The 22054-nt window shown below is 35.8% G+C and overlaps 6 protein-coding genes across 17 annotated transcripts; 2 read left to right on the top strand and 4 right to left on the bottom strand.

Annotated features, from left to right (window-relative positions):
- Positions 1–3414: 3414 nt before the first annotated feature.
- On the top strand, positions 3415–3999 carry LOC140827960 (uncharacterized). The gene has a single exon (XM_073190926.1). It carries the CDS (start codon positions 3630–3632, stop codon positions 3828–3830), a length of 201 nt encoding a protein of 66 aa, XP_073047027.1. The 5' UTR covers positions 3415–3629; the 3' UTR covers positions 3831–3999.
- A 1362-nt stretch (positions 4000–5361) lies between these two features.
- LOC140827958 (uncharacterized) lies at positions 5362–7869 on the bottom strand. 9 transcript variants are annotated; one of them, XM_073190924.1, is made up of 5 exons: positions 6747–7129; positions 6267–6418; positions 6147–6187; positions 5798–5950; positions 5362–5640 (listed from the first exon to the last, which is right to left on the bottom strand). In XM_073190924.1, exons 1-5 carry the CDS (start codon positions 6800–6802, stop codon positions 5635–5637), a joined length of 408 nt encoding a protein of 135 aa, XP_073047025.1. In that variant the 5' UTR covers positions 6803–7129; the 3' UTR covers positions 5362–5634. The 9 variants fall into 9 exon arrangements, 1 of the variants encoding a protein (XP_073047025.1); XR_012117074.1 differs by lacking the exon at positions 6747–7129 and adding an exon at positions 7749–7867 and having other exon boundaries at positions 5362–5950; positions 6118–6182; XR_012117075.1 differs by lacking the exon at positions 6747–7129 and adding an exon at positions 7749–7867 and having other exon boundaries at positions 5362–5950; positions 6147–6182.
- A 211-nt stretch (positions 7870–8080) lies between these two features.
- Positions 8081–11818, bottom strand: LOC140825084 (uncharacterized). 2 transcript variants are annotated; one of them, XM_073186611.1, is made up of 8 exons: positions 11616–11818; positions 11339–11531; positions 11136–11222; positions 10504–10833; positions 9764–9902; positions 9106–9519; positions 8900–8973; positions 8081–8787 (listed from the first exon to the last, which is right to left on the bottom strand). In XM_073186611.1, exons 1-7 carry the CDS (start codon positions 11684–11686, stop codon positions 8909–8911), a joined length of 1299 nt encoding a protein of 432 aa, XP_073042712.1. In that variant the 5' UTR covers positions 11687–11818; the 3' UTR covers positions 8081–8787; positions 8900–8908. The 2 variants fall into 2 exon arrangements, with proteins under 2 accessions (XP_073042712.1, XP_073042711.1); XM_073186610.1 differs by lacking the exons at positions 8081–8787; positions 8900–8973 and having other exon boundaries at positions 8980–9519.
- A 2068-nt stretch (positions 11819–13886) lies between these two features.
- On the bottom strand, positions 13887–17093 carry LOC140825083 (exocyst complex component EXO70A1). 3 transcript variants are annotated; one of them, XM_073186608.1, is made up of 3 exons: positions 16921–17093; positions 16765–16856; positions 13887–16612 (listed from the first exon to the last, which is right to left on the bottom strand). In XM_073186608.1, exon 3 carries the CDS (start codon positions 16394–16396, stop codon positions 14378–14380), a length of 2019 nt encoding a protein of 672 aa, XP_073042709.1. In that variant the 5' UTR covers positions 16397–16612; positions 16765–16856; positions 16921–17093; the 3' UTR covers positions 13887–14377. The 3 variants fall into 3 exon arrangements, with proteins under 3 accessions (XP_073042709.1, XP_073042710.1, XP_073042708.1); XM_073186609.1 differs by having other exon boundaries at positions 13887–16519; XM_073186607.1 differs by having other exon boundaries at positions 16765–17093.
- A 516-nt stretch (positions 17094–17609) lies between these two features.
- LOC140828607 (uncharacterized) lies at positions 17610–18997 on the top strand. Its single transcript, XM_073191543.1, has 2 exons — positions 17610–18792; positions 18963–18997. Exons 1-2 carry the CDS (start codon positions 17610–17612, stop codon positions 18995–18997), a joined length of 1218 nt encoding a protein of 405 aa, XP_073047644.1.
- A 1538-nt stretch (positions 18998–20535) lies between these two features.
- Positions 20536–22053, bottom strand: LOC140825081 (probable sarcosine oxidase). Its single transcript, XM_073186601.1, has one exon. It carries the CDS (start codon positions 21903–21905, stop codon positions 20676–20678), a length of 1230 nt encoding a protein of 409 aa, XP_073042702.1. The 5' UTR covers positions 21906–22053; the 3' UTR covers positions 20536–20675.
- Between the last annotated feature and the right edge of the window lies 1 nt (position 22054).

Raw genomic sequence — 22054 nt, 5'->3', positions numbered from 1 at the left:
CCCCACCACCAACCTCAAAGTGCAACACTTGGCCTCCTCATACTCCTTTAATTTTATCCGCTTTTATATTTAATATTCACGTCGTGGCAATTACTAAAGGCACCCGCATTGGTGGGTGTTATAACACCCACCACCTCATCAAAAATCGTGGGGTTCACATGCCACATACACATTACATTAACACATCTATTCTCCCACATTCATTTTAACATTCACACTCATTATTTGTGGGTCCCGCTGCCCACTCATTAATCTTACTATTATTTTACATTAAATAAATATAATTTCAATTTTTTTACACATTTTAAATAATTATTACTTAAAATAAATAATATTATTATTATTTAAAATAAATAATATTATTTATTTTAAATGTATTTATTGCGTAAAATAATTTTATCTTATATTACGAACAACATCTATTTAAAATTAATCAAATAATTGAAAAGTACAATAATCGAATATTACAATAATTGAAAAGTACAATACTCCAAAATTACAATAATTGAAAAGCACAATAATCGAAAATTACAATAAATTAAAATTACAAATTCCATCTCGCCCAAATCTTTTCACATAGATGTTACTTTCATCCATTTTCGAAGAAAATAGTATAATAGAAATAAATTTTCAAAATAAAATTGAGATGATGAAAATAGTAGAGAGAATTTTTTTAGAGTGATTTGGTTGTGTGAATAATTGAAATAAGTTGTATAAATTGATGAGTATTTATAGATGAATTTAGTATAAAGTAGCTGTTTCCTAGCCAACAGCGACGGTTTTTTTCGCCAACAGCGACGGGTTTTCGTAATTCGTCGCTAAATGTTCAATTCAAAACACGTGGGGCCCGCATGTCAGCAAATCAGCGACGGCTATTAAAAAGCTGTCGCTAATAGCGACGGTTTTATAATTGGCCAATTTTTTTAAAAAATAAACTGGCACGTGGGCATTCAATTCTTTGAACGCCCCATGCCCTCTCTCCTGTATAACGCCCACTCACATTGGAGAGGGGCCCCATTGTGGGTGCCCTAAGACATGATATTGAATTTAGTTTATCATTCACTGGAATTATTTCTTCGTGTATCTCAAGATCATTGAATCATACGAATTTCTCATATTTTGGCGTATGTTGGTCTTCCAGAAGTTAAATGTAAAAATTCATAAATTTGAGCAAAATGGCAATTACAAGTGCAACTTCAAAACCAGATTTTCGTTAGTTTGATTTACATATATACCCTAAAGCCTGGTTTGAAATTCCCAAATGAACTTCCTCTTTTACATGGTCTATAGTTTTATTTATGTATAGGGGTGTGTTAAACCGAATTAACCGACCGAACCGAATTATTTAGAAATATCAGTTCGATTAATTGGGAAGTTCGGTTTTGAAATTTTAAAAAATCGGTTAAGTCGGTCCGGTTTCGGTTTTAATTCGAAAAATTCGGTTAAACCGAATTAGTATATATTAATTTAAATTGTATATGAGCATTAAAAATACATTAAAAGGAAATTCAACTTTTCATGCATTAGAAGGAATCTCATTCATCCAATGATTTTATCTTCAATATTTTTATTTGTTATTGTTATTTTTTATTCAATGTTTCTAGTTATTTATAAGCTCTCCATTGTTTTTTTTTATGTGTTAAAATTCGCATATTTTAAAAACATGTTATTTCGGTCGGTAACCGAAATAACCCATTTGAAAATCGGTTCGGTTAATTCGATTTCTACGAATATTTTGATCAGTTCGGTTATTCGAAAATTAAATCGGTTATAAGTCTATTAAGTTCGGTCGGTAACCGAATAGACCGATTGCACACACATTTATGTATGGCGTCACTCTCTTGCTTCATTTTGGGTCATATCTTTAGATAACGTTCTTTAAATTGCACTCGAGTGGGTTATTGGATTATAAATTCAGAAATATGCATTATTGAGTCTCATGGGCTTGCTAAAATGCAATATAATAATTGACCCTTTTTAATTTTCTATTTATAATATGAATCAAGGCATAGTTTCAATTGAAGTTGTCAAAATGTAAATCATAAAAAATTTCAATATATTTGCTAACTCTATTTGTATCGTCACTTATTTTTCCGACTCCATTAGGTCACAAGTAATATGTTCGATGTAATCGTTATTCCAATATGTGCTCATGCTCCTGGTTCAATATCGTGCAATCATAAATTGCTAAAAGCCTAATATCTAATTCCATTTATGCAATAGTAGAAGCCCCAATAACATCTCTCGTGGTTTACACGGTTTTATTGTGTGCACAATTTTGAATTTTCAGATTGGTATTATTTTTATTCTTTTTACAAGGACAAAATCTGTTGTTGTTATTATTTGGCACGGATTGAGATTACTTAAAATATATATATTTTATGATGATGGAATTCGTAATCACTACTTTTCGATATTCATTGGATAAATTAAAGGATTAATGCAGTAATCTATAAATCACGGTAGTCAAATAAATCACACTTGACAAATCTTGTGTAATGTATTTGTTTAAGAAAGTATTGGTGAAAGTAATCCAACACTTACCTATTTTAACAACTTGAACACCCCTAAAAAGGGGTTGATACTAAGGAAACAAAAGCTCTCGACTCAAATGTTATAAAGCGAAATAAAAAAATAAATCAATTTTAAGTTTTGAACGATTATCGACTTTAATTGTGTTTTAGTTATCAAGATATGCTATTTTTTGACATATTTTTGTGATGGGGCATTTCTACATTTGAGAGGGTCTTGTTCCTCATTCGGTTGAACCATGACTTATTCGGTTTATCACTAGAAGAAGATGTTTATTTTCCAATATATATATATATATATATATATATATATATATATATATATATATATATATATATATATATATATATATATTATATATATATAAAATTTAAAAGTACCATGTAAAATAATTTTGAATTATTATTTTAGACAAAAACTTGTGTGAGACGGTCTCACGAGTCGTATTTTGTGAGACAGATCTTTATTTGGATAACCCATGAAAAAATATTACTTTTTAGACAAAAACTTGTGTGAGACGGTCTCACGGATCGTATTTGTGAGACTGATCTCTTATTTGTGTAATCTACGAAAAAATATTACTTTTTATGCTAAGAGTATTATTTTTTATTATGAATATCTGTAGGGTTGACCCGTCTCACAGATTAAGATCCGTGAGACGGTCTTACGTGAGACACACTCTACTTTTTATGCTAAGAATATTATTTTTTATTATGAATATGGGTAGGATTGATCCGTCTCACAGATTGAGATTCGTGAGACGGTCTTACATGAGACATATTCATTATTTTAAAGTACCAGCACGCGTACGTGGTCTTCCATAGAAACGTCAACGCGCATTAGATTGCTAGAATCTTCAACACGGAATTTCCGTCTCAGAATCCGAAATAAATGAACCAGGTCGCTAATTCCGAAAACACCGCCTCTCTTTTATACAAACCCAATAACCCATCAAAATTCTCATCACAAATCAACTATTCCGTTTAATCAACTTCATCATCCATTCGACTCACAAACCCAATTCTTGTTTTTCCTTTTTTTTGGTGGGGAAAAAGGTTCAGAAATATCCGATCGACCGATTTCTTGAAGGGGAAAACATGTGCTTTGTTTTTGTTTGCGACGAGGACGAGAGGGTGGTAGGCAGGCAGGCGGCGCCGGGGGCTTGCCCATACTGCGGCGGCATGGTTCAAGCTATGGACGTGCAGAGCCAGTGGCGTTTGTGCTTCGTGCCGCTTTATTTCAAGACCAAGCGCAGATTCTACTGCTCCATCTGCTCTAGGCGATTGGTTAACCTGTAAGGGTAACCACCCCTATGAATAGCAATACTCGTTGGTAATAATTTGTGTGTATAAATAATACTCGAATATCGATACTTGTTTTACATATTGAATAGATCAGAAATTGATGTATTTTCCAAAGACTGGGTTGATGTTGATGTTAATGTTGTCGGCTTTCTTTTCTGGTGTATTGTCTGTGTCCAACGTTTCTGGTCATACATACTTGTGTGAGTAGGAGTAATAAAATGAATATTGATCTATAAATGACATGATCCCAGGTTTATTTTCTCTTACCATGGTAGTGATGAATGCTTTTCTTTAATTGTATTCTGGATTGAATCATAAGAACAAGATACAGAGTAACAGACAAAAGCTTATACCATCTCCGATAGTTTGCATCGAAGAACAAAATTGCCATCGATTGTTGTTATAGCAACATAAATGACACTTGAACGGGTGGTCATTTACATAGTTTGAGCTTCTTGAAAATTGAGGAAACAAAAGATTTAGGGTAGGGTTTTGTTGCAAGACATGTGGGAATGTTCTCAGGCTGCTCCAGCTACAGCTTGTAACCGTTGCTTTCAACACAAAACACAAAGTAGAAGCAAATTTCCATAAGCTGTAATTGGCGATATTCACGTCGTCATTATCATCCATATATATATATATGTGTGTGTGTGTGTGGTCGAATAGCTCACAAACTTCGATTAGACTCAATAACTATTTGAGTTCAACTCGATTGCAAACTCGAATTATTCAAACTCGATCAAACCGAACTCGAGCTATGTTACAGCCCTAAGCTAGACATTCACCCAACTTTAAAATTTTTTTTTTTCTCAAATTCTTTCGGGCTCGTGCTTCAATGCGTCTTGAATGGGCGTGAGGTTAGTGGATTTCATTTAAATTTCCTTTTATTTTTTATTTTAAAAACATTGTACCAACAATCTAATAATAAAAATGATTAAAATAATAATAAAATTTTAATTTTAAATTTCGTGCCAACGATTTAATAATTGTTGTTTTTATTGTATTTATAGTCTGATTTTTTTCTTTTATATCGAATTTAAAAGAAAAGTTTAATTTTTAATAAAGTTTATTTTTAAATAAATTATACGCGTAAAATAAAAATAATAATTTTAAAGAACACCTAAAAATATATTATTAAATAAATAATCATTTAAATTATGTAAATAAAATTTTTATTTATTAATTTAATGTAAATAAAATTAAAAATGAATGAGTGAACAGTATTACTCATATATAAATGGAAATGAATGGAAGTGTTAATATAATGTGTACGGAATTGAGCTCATTCACACTGGTGTTATAACAGCAACCAAGACGCACTTATAGGACATAGTACACTGATTTTTTTTGGGAAATTATCATAGATAGATGAGTGAAAAAATATATACTTAATTCTAGAGCTTAAAAAATAATTTCGTCAAGAGTAATCATCATTCCAAAAAAAATAATTTCGTCAAGAGTAATCATCATTCCAAAAATCCATGCCAGAGTTTATTTCAATGCATAAAATAAAAAAATCTGTCAATGAAATCAACATTAAATTACAAAAAATAACGAATTTATTAAAATTACATTTCATACCACAAACTATTTTAACCACATACATCGTGAATTCGTATAGCTTAAAAGAACTTTCATTCAACAATTCAAGAATATGCAAGGAACATATTCCCTTGTATTTTATACACGCTACATCTAAACGCACGGGATTTTAAATGTATGTAATATGTATATTCATTTCCAAAAGAGAGAAAACTTACATGGATGATGTTGCTATGTTGTAGGACCCTCGTTTTTATCAGTCCTACGCCCGAAAAGTTAGAGCATTAGCTAACAAGAATGGCACATAAAATGGAAATAATTTTATTGTATGTGCATATGTTTTATGTATTTATCACGAGAAATGTTACCCTAAGGAAGTTTTTTAAAAATTTGATAGATGAATGTAAGGAGTAAATCACCTGCCTAATCAAACGAGCAGAAAATATGACAACCGATATACCATTGCTCAATACATGCTCTGGTGTATCCAGTTCATTCATGATTCTTAGTCTTCCTTCTACACAGTTTGCAAAGTATTCGATTTTCCAGTGCAGAAATTCAATTGTTCCCTCCTACAAAACAAGAAATTGTTTAATTGTTACATGAAACAATCACGTCATTAAAGGACTTCAGTTTTTGCATCAAACCAAGAACCAAAATTGTGTTTTAGTTATTTTTTTGGGCACTTGAGGGGAAGGGATTTGGGAAAATTTAAGTACATGCAGAGATCTGAACGTACTAAAGTCGAACAATGAAGAAATTTTGTACCCAATTGCAAAGAAAATCCGTATCAAAATCCACCAACTTTTCTTCAGCAAAAGATAAAAAGATCCCAATGAGAAAAGTTGCAAAAGATTTAAAAAAGCATCCAATGTAAGAGTAGCAAACCTATAGACATCCCAATGAAAATATGACAAAACCGATATATCATTTTCATTACGTGCTCTGGTATATCCAGTTCATTTATGCTTGTTACTCTTCCTCCTACCAAGTTCACAAAGAATTTCGATTTTCCATTGCAGAGGTTCACTGCTTCCCTCCTACCAAAAATGAAAATGTTTAGTTGTTACATGAAAAAATCACGCCATTTAAAAACTTAAGTTTTTTGAACCAGACTAAGAACCAAAATTGCGTTTTATTCCTTTTTTTGGGCACATGAGGGGCAGAGGTTTGAGAAAATTTAAGTGCTTGCAGAGATCTGATTTAGACGTCAAAAATAGAAGTAATAAGAAGATCCAAGGAAATATTGGACATACTAAAGGTGAAGATTGAAGAAATTTGAACCCAATCACTAAGAAAATCCATATCAAAATCAATCAACTTTTTCAGCAAAAGATAAAAAGATCCCAATGAGATATTAGTTTAAACCTATAGACACCACCATCGATCTTAATGACCAGCAACCAAGAAAATTGCACATCCATCGAAACAACAACTTTGAATCATAAAAAATAATAACTCCTTGACAGAATTATTCTTAAAAAACTGAAGCAAACCACTACATTACGATCACTCGAATAGTGCAGGTAAGCAAGGCCGGAGAGGCTGGTATTTATTGCATCATTCACATGACAGATTGTTAATTTTTCGCATGCAATCAATAGATTTATGACACGTAGCTTAGTTACGCGTCGTTTGTAGACGATGCATGTTACAAACTTAGAACAAATGGCATGGCATGCAATGCACTCTTTTTACATATAAAGCATAGCATAGATGGCCAAAACCATCTACTTGGTACATAGTGTAGGTAACTTACAAGGCCATTCATCATGTAAAGAAAACAAATTGATGTGAAAATGCTTTCGTCCGCCAACAACTAGTAACCACCAGACCTTGATATTTCTTTTCCTACAATTCAACAAATGTGTGGAAGCATGAAATCAGCGCAAAGTTTAATCAGTATCGCCTTTACTGACCAGCCTAGTTCTCCACCTGATTAATAGTGAAAGCAAAACCAAACTGGAAAACAACTATTACTATGGCCCATCTCGGACTACTGCTCTATAAGGTCTCGTAAACTGTTATGGTGCTAATTTGAAACTTGTATCATGACACCACTGACTCCTTATGTCCACTGGTGCAGAGCCAATTTCTCGTAGATTTATAGATCCTTTTAATCCAAATGTTAATAAGATGAGTTTCCAAGCGTGAACTTAACATCTTGCCCTAGGAAGTTGAATTAGACAAGCTCACATTAACGTAAGTAGCATTTTTATCAATAAAAAAAGTTCAAATTCAAGGAATGAATCCAGCTCTCCCAAACATCAATCAAATTATAGAGAAATTACGGAGTCCATTCAGAATTCCAAGCGTAAAATTAAACTCTAAACAGCACTAAACTAAAATAGTACGAAAGGAAATTCATACTGAGAGGAGAACAGTCTTCCTTGACGACAGAGGCACGACGGCCCTCACCAACCGTGGCTAGATAACTTGCTCGACTCTGATTGAAGTCCCTGACTTTGTGGACATACACACAGACACACACACGCCAAATATTTATATATATATATATATATATATATATATATATAAATATTTGGCGTGTGTGTGTCTGTGTGTATGTCCACAAATATATATATATATATATATATATATATATATATATATATATATATATATATATATATATTATATCTTTAGGACAAAATCGTATAAGTTAAAGATAATTTTCACATAAAAAATAATGAACAAATGATTATTATTCTCACAAATCAATTAATGAGCTCGTAGTCCCATGCCTCTATTAAATTAAATCATATCTCTTGAATAATTTTCGATCATGTGGTACAAATTAGCAATGCATAAATATGAATGAACATGATAAATATGGTCTTATTTTTGCACATGTATAAATAATATATTTCAATTTATTAAGTTTTTCAAAATCAAAATTAAAACAAATCAAAACCGAAAGGTATGTTTCAATTTCGATTTCCACTTCCTGTGTCTTCGTTTTTATTCTAATCAAATGCTTCAAAATGCAATCCACATCATAGTCGAAGTATCAACAGTCAAGATAATAATAACATAATATTTAGTTTGCATGAAACTAATTCATTTAAATCTAAGATATCGATGTAAAATCTAAAAAGATGTGCAAAGTTCGATTTTCCAATCAAGCTGCAAAAACTAAAGTACTTTTCAAAACCAAACTTTACAAATGTAGTCTCATAATGTTTTGCTCTCCCTAGTTACAGTTTCAGATTAGTTTTGCGCGCACAAATCTAACTTCGCTAACATATCTACAGGTAAGAGTCGCCAGATATTGTCTAGTGCCAAGAAAGACAAGAAGCCAACGTTAAGTTTCTTGATTACAAGTCAACTGTATCAAATTCAACCTCTTTTATTGTATGATTGGTATGTTTCCTGTTTCTCTTCCTATACCTCGCCGAAGCTATAGAATCTGCATCACGATTTAAACAAGAACGAGTAAATAGCATTTCATTTCAGGGGTTTGGCTAGTTGAATATTTGTTACAGATTTACGCAGTAATCCAGTAAATGAGAATATCATACATGGTTCGTTTATTCTTCATCGTCTTCTGTTGGTGCTATTGAATTACTTGAGGTTGCTTCAACATCTTCATCTCCTGTCAGATCAAATACATTATTGTTATTCGAAATCTCATGCTAAAGTTATTCCCCCCGCTCCCCAACCCTAAAAACAGTGGCAGCGTCTTTGCTTATTGTCACCCCAGTTAATAGGCATTTGATATTATTACCTAATTCTTCATCTTCTGAGATTTGTACAGCCACGTGAGCATCCAGAGGATGATTTTCTGGATCATTACTGGAAATAGAAGCTTGATATCCGCTCTCTTCTGATTCAGATGGAATAGAGGCTGTAGAGTTGGTCTTTTCGGATGACACGCTCAAGACTGGGGCAGCTTCCACTGGATTGGGCTGAACTGCCCGTGCTGCAGAATGTACAGGAGCAGAATAAGAGGAAATTGGAGCCTTAGCCAAGCCACGGCGAATAGAGCGCACATTGCTTGGCAGTTGATATTTTCTTGCCCTGTATTTTCTCATCACATAACCGGCCGCAGCTTTTAAACGAACAACGTCTTTGCGTGAGGAACCCTCAGTAGAAGCATCCATGTGGGCCCCAGCAGCAATCGCAGCAGCTTTGGCAGAATCTGCAATAGAAGTATGTTTCATTGGAGGCTTTTTTTAACTGGTTGTGATGCAGGTGCATTAAAAGGTTAAATCTGAGGTTCTTTACTTTCTGGTGATTTTTCAAGAAAAGAAATATGTGAGAAGTTTAAAAGGTTGGATCTGGGGTTCTGTACCTTGTGGTGGTGTTTCAAGAAGAAAAGAATCTGAGGCATTATGCGCTTTTAGGGGTTAACTAAACATAGAAATAGAGACAAGAGAGATTACCGGTATTGATCTCGTTGGTCACATTTAACGTGTTGTCCATTGGCAGAGATCCATGAGCCGCAGCCAGTTCAGGTTCAGAAAGTTGTGAACTGGATCCTGCGTTTGAGCTGTGCAGCTTTTTCGTAAGCTTTGTCCACCTCTGAAATTGTTCATTTCATTAATCAAATATAAACTATTAAAAAGCAATATGAAGGATTAAATTGGACCAAAGTAACCTAATCAATACCCAGACACAATAAACACTAGCGGTCTATCAGCTATGGCTTTAATCAATATCCAGACATGCTAAAAAATAGTGGTACACAATATCTATCAACCATGGCTTATGTAGGGTATTGCCAGATGACTTGGATCAAATGTCACGAAAGTAAATGAAAACCTCGTTACATCAGAAAACAAGTAATCTGTTCTCGAACTCCAGTTTAGGGGAAACTATCTGTAGACTGCACATTGCAACGCATACAAAGTACAGGAGAAAAAAACATGAAGCCTTTTTCCAACCATATTCATTCATAGTTCCTGTGCAGAACACAGCTATCAGCCATCACAATCTTCATTTTATTCCCCAAAGGAGAAGTACATTAGGTTCATATGCAACAAGGGGCAGCCTCTGTTGACCCACCTCTGAACATACAAAATAAGATATTAATAATTTATTGCACGACTGACACGATAATTGCAAATGGTAACAAAGCAAACAGTGTGATAGGAAAGCATAAACGTTTTGGTTGATGAAGAACCTTAGATAGCTCTGATGCACTTCTACCATTCTCGAAATCTCCTTCAGCGATATTTGCCCAATCTGGCTCACCATATTTTTGCACAGAAGCAGTGAGCTTCATGTCCTCTTCTTTGGACCAATCACTTCTTCTACTGGGAGTCAAACCACCAGTTGATTTTTGTACAGAAACAGGAATGGTAACCTTAGTCCCCTGAATAGCATCCGCGAGAAGTGAACTATCAGAAGAAGCAGTGGATGCCTTGTTGCTTCGTACATTAATAGCCAATGGAGCATCAATAGTTGAGTCAGCAGGAGGATTTGAATTATTTGAACCAGAAGCAATTAACACCTGCAAAAGACCATATAATTTCTCGTTGGACAAACATAAGGCATTAGTATTGACAAGCAGTCAAAAAGAAATCACATGTTACTTATCAAGACAAAAAAAGACCAAGATCCATGCGTACACATGTCAGATCCATCCACATTTAATCTAATTTTTCTACTTCTTGCAGATAAAAATTCGTAATGATTCGTCTCGAAATAATTATCACCACTCCCTATGTCTTCACAAAATCAAGTCAACAAGGATTATCTTTATCCATACAGTTCCAGAACAATTATGTCGCTATCTATAATGCACCGGCATACTTTAACACACGCTTCAGCCAGAGCAGATTCTTCATTGGTTGGAGCCGGAGAAGCTTTCATATCGAATTCTAGATCACTGTCGTCATCCTATAATCAGAAGACAAAAGTGTTGGTAAAACTAAATCCCAAATAAGTAAGATAGGATCGGTATTTTGAAGTATTCACGATACTACAGTAGATGTCATGCGGAAAAGAATTATTACCATAGGTTCTGCATCACTGTCAATTTGATCTTCTAGCAGATTCCCATACGCAAGATGACGCCACAGCATTTGATACTCCCTCGCACAGGAAATTCCAGTCGCCGTGTTCTTCACCAACTCATCCCAATCAATTTTGTCTCCGGCATCTCGCTCCACCTCTTGCAGCAGTGTCAGAAGCGTCTCCACAGAGTACCTAAAAGAACGAATTGGTAAAAAACCGTAAAATTCATCTTTCACTTGGAAATTCAACATCATTCTGAAAAAAATGAAAAGTCACCGTTCAAGAAGCGCGGCGGCGTCTTCTTCCGTGATAGATCCTTTCTTCGGACTCTTTGATTCGTCGGCCATTGTTTGATCGAAGATATGTTGAGTTAGGGTAATGTGCGGACGATTTGATCAGGAAATTGGCCAAAACCGCTCTTGTGTAAGGACGTAGAGAGAGAGAGAGAAAGGGAGCGTGTGGAATGAGAGGGAAATGAGACAGTTGAAGGGTTTATATGTATATATATATATATATATATATGTGTGTGTGTGTGTGTTTCTGTTTTTCTGTTGGCCGCGGTGATCAAATTACGATGATGAAGTGCAACTAATTAACCTAATTTTATAATTATTTAATAAAATATGAATATTAAAACTAAAAATACACGATAATTTAAATATCATTTATCATTTTTTTAAAAATATTTGTCTATCCTACTATATAATACTAACACCATATACTGCCCCCATGGCACAGTTGGACTGGCAAAGGCCTTGGTGAAAAAAGAAGGTAATGAGTGTTCGAACCTCGCAAAGGTGTATTGGGACTTGTTTATCGCGCTCAAATCGCGAGCCTTCCTCTCTGGGTATAGGGATGGCAATTTTCTCCATGGGTTCGAGTTCGGGTTCGGGGATTTAAAATCTCCGATATAATTCGAGGCGGGTATGAGATTACTATCCTCATCCCCGAAATCCTCGAAATCCGTCCCGAAAATAATATCAATAATAAAATAATAGTATTACTCATATTAATAATCATATTATTTTTTAAAATATTAACAATCTTATTGTTATTAATATTAATATTGTCTCTAATAATAATAGATAATAATAACTTTTAGTTTGAGAAAATCTCAGAATTCGTTATCGTCTTATCATATTAATATTTTTGAAATGGGGATGAGACGGAAATGAGAAGTTGATTCCCGAAGTTTCGGGTTTAGGGATTCCCCGAACCCGAAAAAGCGGTGATTGGGGCGGGTATGGGGATGGGGATGTAATTCGGGGATGAGGATGGTAATGGCAAATCCGCCCCCGCCCCGGCCCATTGTCATCCCTACCTGGATACTTACCTGGCCAAACATATCCCTAATTTACTATCCCTTTACACCGAAGCGTGGGACATCTTTGTGTAGGGCCGTTAGGTGTGTGGATCACACTAACGCCATATAGTAACCGAACGAAATTATAGAGTAATTTGATGTTTCCTTAAAACATTTTTCATTTTATCAAATTTTATTTATGTTTTTTAATTTTTAAATTATTATATCACTTCTAACATATATATATATATATATATATATATATATATATATATATATATATATATATATATATATATATAAAAACAATTGTAAAAATATTTTCAGATTTTTATATTAATATAATCTCTAAAATATTATTTAACTTAAACAAAATTAATGTATATGTACGCATCACATACCGTAAGACATTATTAAATTATTCGTAGGACTAATGATGGTTCGAGAAGAATTGATTCTAAATCAATCGGGATAAAATTACAGTGTATTATTTCAAGTTGAAGTTCATTAGTGAAATTCAAATCACGAATTTATACTTAATAGTCAATACTTCATTCAATAATGTGAATTTCTAAATTTAATAATTTATATATTTTTTCATACCATCGGAAATAAAATAAAATAAACTCCAGCCTGTGGTTTAATACTTTACTTCCCTTGGAATATGGACTTCGTTATCGAAGTAAACGAATACAAAAATAAACAGATTAAAGCCATTGTTAACTAAAGATTTTTTAAGGGCTTTATTCAAAAATTAAAATTATTTTTATATTTTGACACAACTAGTAAAAAATCACATAAAAAAATGAAGAGGATGTTAATTGAGAGAGACTCTTATTTTTAACTGTTTTAAATAAATTTTCTTAATAACTGAATCGCTTTATCTGATTTCAAACTGTTCTAAATAATTTTCATAACTCCTCTGCCCATACATAATTTTCTTGAACTTCTCAACTCACTAATGCCGTAAATGAAATCGAGTCATTTCACAAACTTTTCGTTCCTAATTAAACTCGAATATATTTAATTCGAATCGAAATCGAGCCTTAAATTTTTACTACAATTTATACATGCAAAAAAAGTAATAATTAAAAAATTCAAAAAGAAAAACCCATAAATGGCCCCCAACAAATGCCCCCAATAAATGCCAAATAACTCTCAATAGAGCCAATCCAACAACACAGTAATCTCTTTTTCCAGAAGGCCGATGAAAAAAGCATTTTTATTCGGACAACAAATATCAAAATCAAGAAAGCATGATCATAGTATTTAACACAGTTCCAATGAGGCTTTTGTTCTGAACTCTTACAGTTAATGTACTCTTCTACCTGTTCTTGTCCAAGAAACTTGAAAAACTTCTGAACATCACATGAGACTTATCCCAAATAATTGGTTGCTCGAAAATTATGGGGAACTTTGTGCTGCTGCTTAAATAGAGATTGGATAGAATATATGTTACGAATAAATAGATTAAAATTAAAATTAAACATATCGAAGTAATCAGGATGGAAGGTTCATTCAACTGTAGAAAGGGGTCTCCCGGAAGTTTAAATGACATTCACCTCATCAGAATTCTTGTTACCAACCAACCTTTGAACGTTTCCCATATAGACTGTATTATTTTATCTGAATGGGATTTGTAGATATAGCACTCAAATAGCCAATATATACACATAGCTGTAGATCATGGACTGATTAGAACGGGTCTTCATGCACGGGTCATCCAAATAGGTGATCACTTAACAGTTGGGGGAGTTTCATACTGATCCACATCTACATTATTAAATTTCTCACTCGGCTGCCTCACTTTAAAACTGAATTGCTTCATTGGCTTTGGATGGAACAGAGATTCGAACATTTTTTCTAAAGATTGAGCCGTATATTTGGCGTATTTGCTTGCACTTTGGTCTTGTTCAACCAACGGGCCATAATTCTGCATGTAGCTGCGATAAACTGGCACAATTGTCTGAATGATAACCTGGCATGTTCTTTCCCGCAAATCTTTATCTGAAATGACCCAGCTGGACTGCCTTTTATACATGTCATCAAATGCTTCGTTAAAAGCCTTTAACCTCTGTTTTACCAGGTTCCGAGCCGTTGCACGCCCACCAGAAAAAAGAATCAGACCTTCCCGGCTTAAAAGAGCTGGAAGTTTTCCCCAGCTCTCACGAAGATATGTAGTCGAATAGTACTCCTTGTACTGCTCTTGTTCTCTTAGCCAAGAATCTCCAAGAAGAGCACCAAGTTTCGTGCCTTTAAGATACTTATAGACATGCCAGTGATTGTTCATCAAGAATAAATATGATGAAACAGCGTCTTCATAACCTTTGGACCATGTATCCAAGTTCAGTTCGATGGCCTTAACCAAATTCAGAAGCTCATCTGTGAGGATTCTCTCTTGGAATTTTTCATGCCTCCAACTTCTTTCGATGACTAGAACTTGTGTAAGAATTGGCTTATATTCATCCCCGAGTAGCTTATTGCAGTAGTCGGTTATGAAAGTCACCACTCTCGGAATACTACAATCCGCAGGAGGTGGCGTTTGCCTTTGCAGTTCAACTTGAATCAAAAGCTCCCAGAAAATCTCAGAAGCCCCTTCTATTACCCTCTTGATTAGATCCCGAGTTAGATTTTGGATCTCCGCACAGGCTGCTCCACCAAAAAGACGATTGAAATCCAATCTTAGCTTATTTAAGGATGCAAAAATTTCCAACAATTTCAACAGTTTGATAGGATCCTTCTTACTCTCGGTGACTGTTTTACCAAAATGAAGGAACGCGAGAATTCCAGCCTGGGCAGCAATTCTTGCAAAACACGACTTCCACACATCCAATCCCATCCTCTCAAACACATCGTTGCAAAGTTTGTACTCGGATTCGAACAGGTGCTTCACGGCAAACTCCAAATGCCTACCCCACTGAGCTATATATACCTCTATGCTCGCCACATCATTGAACTCGGAGACCGATATTTCAAGGTAATCCAGATTTAGTGCTTGCAAGCTCGCACGTACATTTGAACTACGGACCTCAACATAGCTGGATATACACTTGTCAAGCCTGTCATTTAAGATCAATCTCCCCAAAATAGCCTGTAGCTTCTGGATAACAGCAACAGGCAACGGTGATGGAGCAATGCAGGCCTGTTCGTTTGCAATGGTCGGAGAGGACATAGGCAATGGAACACTATTCTCAATCAAAAGGCGCCTAAACTCATTTTCCAATCTGTCCAATGAAACTTCAAGAAGCCCCCCATCAAGATTGCCCTTTTCTTCACCTGCCTCAAGTTCCCGTAGCCTGTTAAGTGCCTTTTTTAAACCTGAAATAAATATTTCATCCGCCACCTTGTGATCCTCCAGATACTCCACAATATCAGCCAACCACTGAATCGCCATCCCACAATTTTCCCCTAAGAACCTCAATGCCTCTTCAAGCCGTTTAAGCACACCAAGATACCCCGGAAGATCATATTGGGGATCAGATAACGATTTCTCAAGCCCATGAATGGCATCAAAGACCTTAAGAACAGCAGCAGCAGGGACCACGGCTCGATTTATATGACCACCAACAGCACCAAGGGCATCTTTCTGAGCCCTTATCGGTCGAATGGCCACTTCCAAAGCAGGCAGTCTTTGGCTAATCTCGTCTAATCTTGGCCCAGCTTTTTCTAAGGACAACCGCAGATCCTTGGATTTCTCCACACTGGCTTTTAGCAAGTTCCTAGCAGATACCAAATTTTCGATCCCTTTATCCATCAGGGGCCAATCAGTTCACAGACAGGTTTATCCAATTCCAAATATTCACTCGATCATATTCCGCACCGACAGTGGAAAGACTAATATTTCTCGCACCTCTTTCTCTTATTTCTCGCTCTTTAACTGGGAATCAAGCGAAACGATAAAAATTAATCCGGGTTCCGGTCTAACTCAACTCCCATTCTTTTCCTTCACCAGACTCCAACAAATATTGACCTAAAAACACATAATCAACAATACATCGCACCACTTCAATTCAAAACCGTAAAAAAACCAACTCTTTATCCTAGAAGTACAACTACATCTCGCCCGCTGCTTGTTGGGCCAAAAACAAAGTAAAAATTAGAGAAAATAATAGACAAACTCACTTGGAATCTTCACAACGGAGCGCCAATCAAGGTCGGCGCAGCTCCACACCACAGCAGAACCCGATCCAAGAATGTAATGAAGCAACAAGAATCTGTAAAGAGAGAAAATGAATCCTCTTAATCGAATACAGAGAAAGGCCGAGGGTTTTGGCTCACCGTCTTTGCTGAAAGTCCAGTCCAGTGGGGATCGTGCCAACAAAAACGTCTCGATGGTAAACTACTCTTTCATTTCTAACCTTTTGTTTTCTTCTTATACTGTATTTTTTTATTAAAAAAATATATTAATAATGGACCTCTTCTTTTTCTCCGCTTTTTAGTTTTGTCTCTCTCTCTCTCTCTCCTTTTGTGTGCAATAAAATTATTAGCCGACGTGCAGTTTCTACAAACGTGGAATCATCAGATTCCAGACCATAATAATGGTCGTAAAAGAATGTAATTATTCCAGCTGGAGCAAAAAAATTGTTTTACAATCCATGGTTTTTGTAAGTAAAGATAAAGAATAGTTGAATACCGTAATTTTCATTGTTTTGGAATGCCACACCGTACCAAATACACATCAATTACCTACAACTATTTCAAACAACTAAAAGCGTGTTTTTGTATTCTTAGTCAATAGAGCATTAGTTAGCAAATGTATAAATACTTGTATCACTGTACAAACTATGTTTTGATTTAGATCAATGAAATGCAAGAGCAGTTACAGCATGACCCAATCCATACGCACATTAACATGGTATCAGAGCATTTTTTTTATGCGTATGCAGGTTGGGTGATCTCCTATTGATCGATTCAGTTCAGTTCTTGCACAAATTCGAGAAATCTCGTATACGCATTATCCGAAAATCATGGCGAATCCAATTTCCACCTTCAGCTTCAACGATCCACTGTATTTGCATCCATCAGATGCCCCTGGTACGTCTCTTGTCGTTGATCCATTGATCGGAGTTGAGAATTATAGTATTTGGAGTCGAGCAATGAAAATAGCCCAACACGCGAAGAATAAGCTTGGATTAATCAATGACACTTGTAGTAAACCAGCTCCGAATTTTCCAAATTTGTATCAGTGGGAGCGATGTAATGCGGTGGTATTGTCTTGGTTATTTTCGTCAGTTTCTAAAGAAATTTTCTGCGGTCTTGTATATGCGAGTGAAGCATCAAGTGTTTGGGCTGATCTTAAGGAACGATTTGACAAAATTTGTGGTTCTCGAATTTATACAATTCATCGAGACATCGTTCGTCTTTCCCAAGGATCGGTCACTGTTTCAGTATATTTCTCGAGGCTCAAGCAGCTGTGGGATGAACTAGCTTCGTTGGTCACTGCTCCATCATGTGATTGTCCTAATTCCAGAGCATATGTTGAACATGAGCAACAACAGCGTCTAATTCAGTTTCTTATGGGTCTCGATGATAGTTATGGCTCTGTTAGAAGTCAAATTCTTTTGATGCATCCCCTTCCATCAGTAAGTCATGCATATTCACTTGTTTGCCAAGAAGAAGCACATCGAAATGTGTTGGTATTCCAACCTATTGCGGAGGCACCTACAAATGTTTTTTATTCTTCATCCTCCAAGTATTCAGATACCATCAAATGTGATCACTGCTCCATAGTTGGACATACAAAGAGTAATTGTTTTCGGCTGATTGGTTATCCTCCGGGGCATAAGCTACACCGTAAATTTCCTCAAAACAAGAATTTTAAGCCCCAGTCAAGGCCTCCACGCATAGTTGCTCATGACTCAATCAGTGATGCACCTACAGCTACTACTCCTTCACAACATGTTCCTTCCTCTGCAACAAATTTCACACCCACTCAATATACTCAAATTATGAATCTCATTGAGAATTCAACCATTACTTCTCCAACATCAGCAAACTTGGCAGGTATAGCTACTAGTTTGATGTCATTATCGGCCCCTAATGAATGGATTTTGGATAGTGGTGCAAATACTCATATTTCAGGTACCTCTAATGGTCTTCAAAATCTTCAACCATGCCCTTCTTCAACTGGATCGGTTAACCTACCAAATGGTAATGCTCTTCTCATCACCTCTACTGGCTCCCTTAAGCTATCACCCTCTTTTGCATTATCAAAAGTGCTCCATGTCCCTACTTTTAAATTTAACCTTTTATCTATTTCTCAATTTACCAAAGACAATCAATGTTGTGTTGTATTCTATCCATCCTTTTGCTTATTTCAGGAAATCTTGACTGGGAAGATAATGGGAATTGGTAGACTCAGAGATGGTTTATATTACCTTTCAAGTCCAACACATTCTGCTAATACATCTCCCTGTACTCTTCTTACTTGTCACTCCAAAAATATTACTACTTGTCATAGTTCATCTCAATTGAATAATACCATTGATCTTTGGCACAAAAGATTTGGCCACATGTCAGTTAAACGCTTACAATATTTGCCATTCATATCTCAACGCAAACTCACACAACATTGTACTAGAAATAGCAAAACTCAATAAAATCATTCATTTGTGTCAAACTAGGGCTAGAGCATAAAAATTTATTAATGGTGATTGCTTTATTATTATTATTATTATTATTATTATTATTATTATATATATATATATATATATATATATATATATATATATATAAATTCTACTTTTATTTTTAAGAACATGAAATAAATTCATTTCAATGATGAACGGTGGCAGTAACTCGGTACATCAAATCAATTCCCAATGGATCCATCATTTTAAAGTCACAATATCAAATCTCACAATCGAAATGGTTCGTACCTCGAAATAATCAATGTGCGAACGAGTGACTTTTCGTTATATCTACACACATATCTTCATACAAAATTTATGGGAACATGATTTATAATATAATAATTAAAATTTGATTTTGCTGCGTCGAATTTTAATACTTGACATCCAAATATAGGTGTTTTTAACATATATTTATAAATTCTAGTATGAACTTGCAATAATATAGAATGAAATGACTCTATTGTTCAATTTTAGGAAGAAAAAAATCATAATTTTTCTCAAGTTTTTTTTTTAAACATTTTGTGTTATCACATTTTAGTTTTAGTCATATATCTATCAATTTTTTTTTTTTTATAATTTTAGTTATTTTGTATTGAGAGTATAAATGTGACACGACACACGTCAGCGTTACATCGGTATAATATCAAATTCACGTCGGGAAAAAATCAAAATTGCCAAAAAAAGCAAAATTGTCTAACTGATTAAGACTCAAAGTTGACGACATTAAATACCAAAATAATATAAATATGTGGCAAAAACTTGTGTGAGATGGTTTTACGGGTCGTATTTGTGAGACAGATCTTTTATTTGGGTCATCCGTGAAAAAATATTACTTTTTATGTTAAGAGTATTATTTTTTATTGATATCGGTAGGGTTGACACGTCTCACAGATTAAGAGCTGTGAGACAGTCTCACATGAGACCCACTCAAATATAAATACATAGAACAAAAAATACAACTTTCGTTAAATTTTATACAATAGCTGTGAGACAGTCTCACATGAGACCCACTCAAATATAAATACATAGAACAAAAATATATATTGATAATATATTTTCGGGGCGGGTTCGGGGATTTCGGGGATGGGGATAGTAATCCCATACCCGTCCCGAACTATATCGGGGATTTAAAAAAATCCCCGAACCCGAACCCAAACCCGAAAAAATCGGGGATCCCCATCCCCGTTTCGGGTTATCCCCGCGGGGCCCCAAACCCGCGGGGGAAATTGCCATCCCTAAATATAAACTACAAATCGAGACATAAGATTGAAATCCCCAATTAGTTGGGAATTATTATTAAATGAAAAGAATACTCCAATCATTTTCAAATAATGTAACCAAGCAAATAGAATAGAACATATGATTAATATAAAATATTATATTATGATGAATCATCAATATCTAATGTGACTTGACTTGATCTTCAAAATCTTTGAAATTTCCTCGAAAGTTCCCTTCAAACCTGGCTATCCTGAAGTGCGTGAGGTCCACGCCATCAGCCACGCCACTCGCCACCATCTCCGCCGTAATCCTCCCAACCACCGGCGCCATCTTGAACCCATGACCTGAGAATCCGCCGGCAACCACCGCGTCCTTCCCGAACTCTCCCCCCAGAAAGTCGATCACGAAATCTTCATCGGGCGTCATGGAATACATACACGACTGCGTCAGTACTGGCTTATCACAATCGACGGCGTCCCCGAGTTTTCCCTTAATCCAGTCCCGCAATGCGTTCACCATCTCCGGCGCTGGCTCCCACGTGCGTTCGTTAGGTGCACAGGCGCGACCGCCATGCACCGGGATTTTGATCAGCCCCGGGAACTCCAGCGCCGGAGTTCCGTATATGTAGGGGTCCCCGTAGCTGGCGAACGTGGGGAAGCCATTTTCGATCGTGAATTTATCTTCATAACCAGGGTTTATCTTCCAGTATACAACTGATGTCTCCAGCGGTTGAATCGGAAGGGTTAATCCCCGGACCTTCTCAATCAACGTCTTCGTCCATGACCCAACAGTGATTACGCATTTTCTGCTTCGGAAATGGCCACCATCTCTCGCAAACACAACAATTTCACCGTTTTCTTTATCTTTCTCAATGTTCAGCACTTCTGTACCGTCTTTCAGCACCGCGCCTCGACGCGAAGCAAGTGTTTGAAACATTGCCACAGCTTTCGTCGGCTTAAGAACTCCCCCATCCGGAGTTGCGACACCAATCCAACCTTCCGGCAGCTGGAACAATCCCGAATACTCCTTCAAAACCTCATCTACGTCAAGAACCCGAAAAGGAATGGAGTTTTTACGGCAGCTACTCACGACTGCTTGCAGGGATTTGTTGTCCGACGGGCCCATGTCGAATTGAGTGGTTTTGAAGTAGACTTTGTAGCCAATTTCAGCCTCTAATTCTTCCCATAAACGCGAAGATTCGATAACCATTCCGGAGTAGTATTCTTCCGGGTAGGTAGCACGAATTGTTCTTGATTCGCCGTGTGAAGAGCCGCGGTGGTGCAGAAAGTCGAACTGCTCTAAAAGCAGCGTTTTCAGGCCGAGTTTCGCTGTTTGATAAGCTGTGGAGCTCCCCATTACCCCCGCCCCAATTACTATTACATCAAAAAACTGGCTTCTGGAATCCTCCATCTCTCTCTATCGATTTCTACAAGAATGAGGCGAGATGCTGAATACGAGTTTATTTTGGAATAAAACTAAAAATGAATTAATAGCATCTGTTTAACCATGGTGCCACTCAGGTACCTCTCGGAAAAAATGTGATTCAACAACCATACTTC

Source organism: Primulina eburnea, chromosome 3 (genome assembly GCF_022965805.1).
Source record: "Primulina eburnea isolate SZY01 chromosome 3, ASM2296580v1, whole genome shotgun sequence".
In the NCBI taxonomy this organism is placed as follows: Eukaryota; Viridiplantae; Streptophyta; class Magnoliopsida; order Lamiales; family Gesneriaceae; genus Primulina; species Primulina eburnea.
This window is presented reverse-complemented; position numbering and strand designations above follow the sequence as displayed.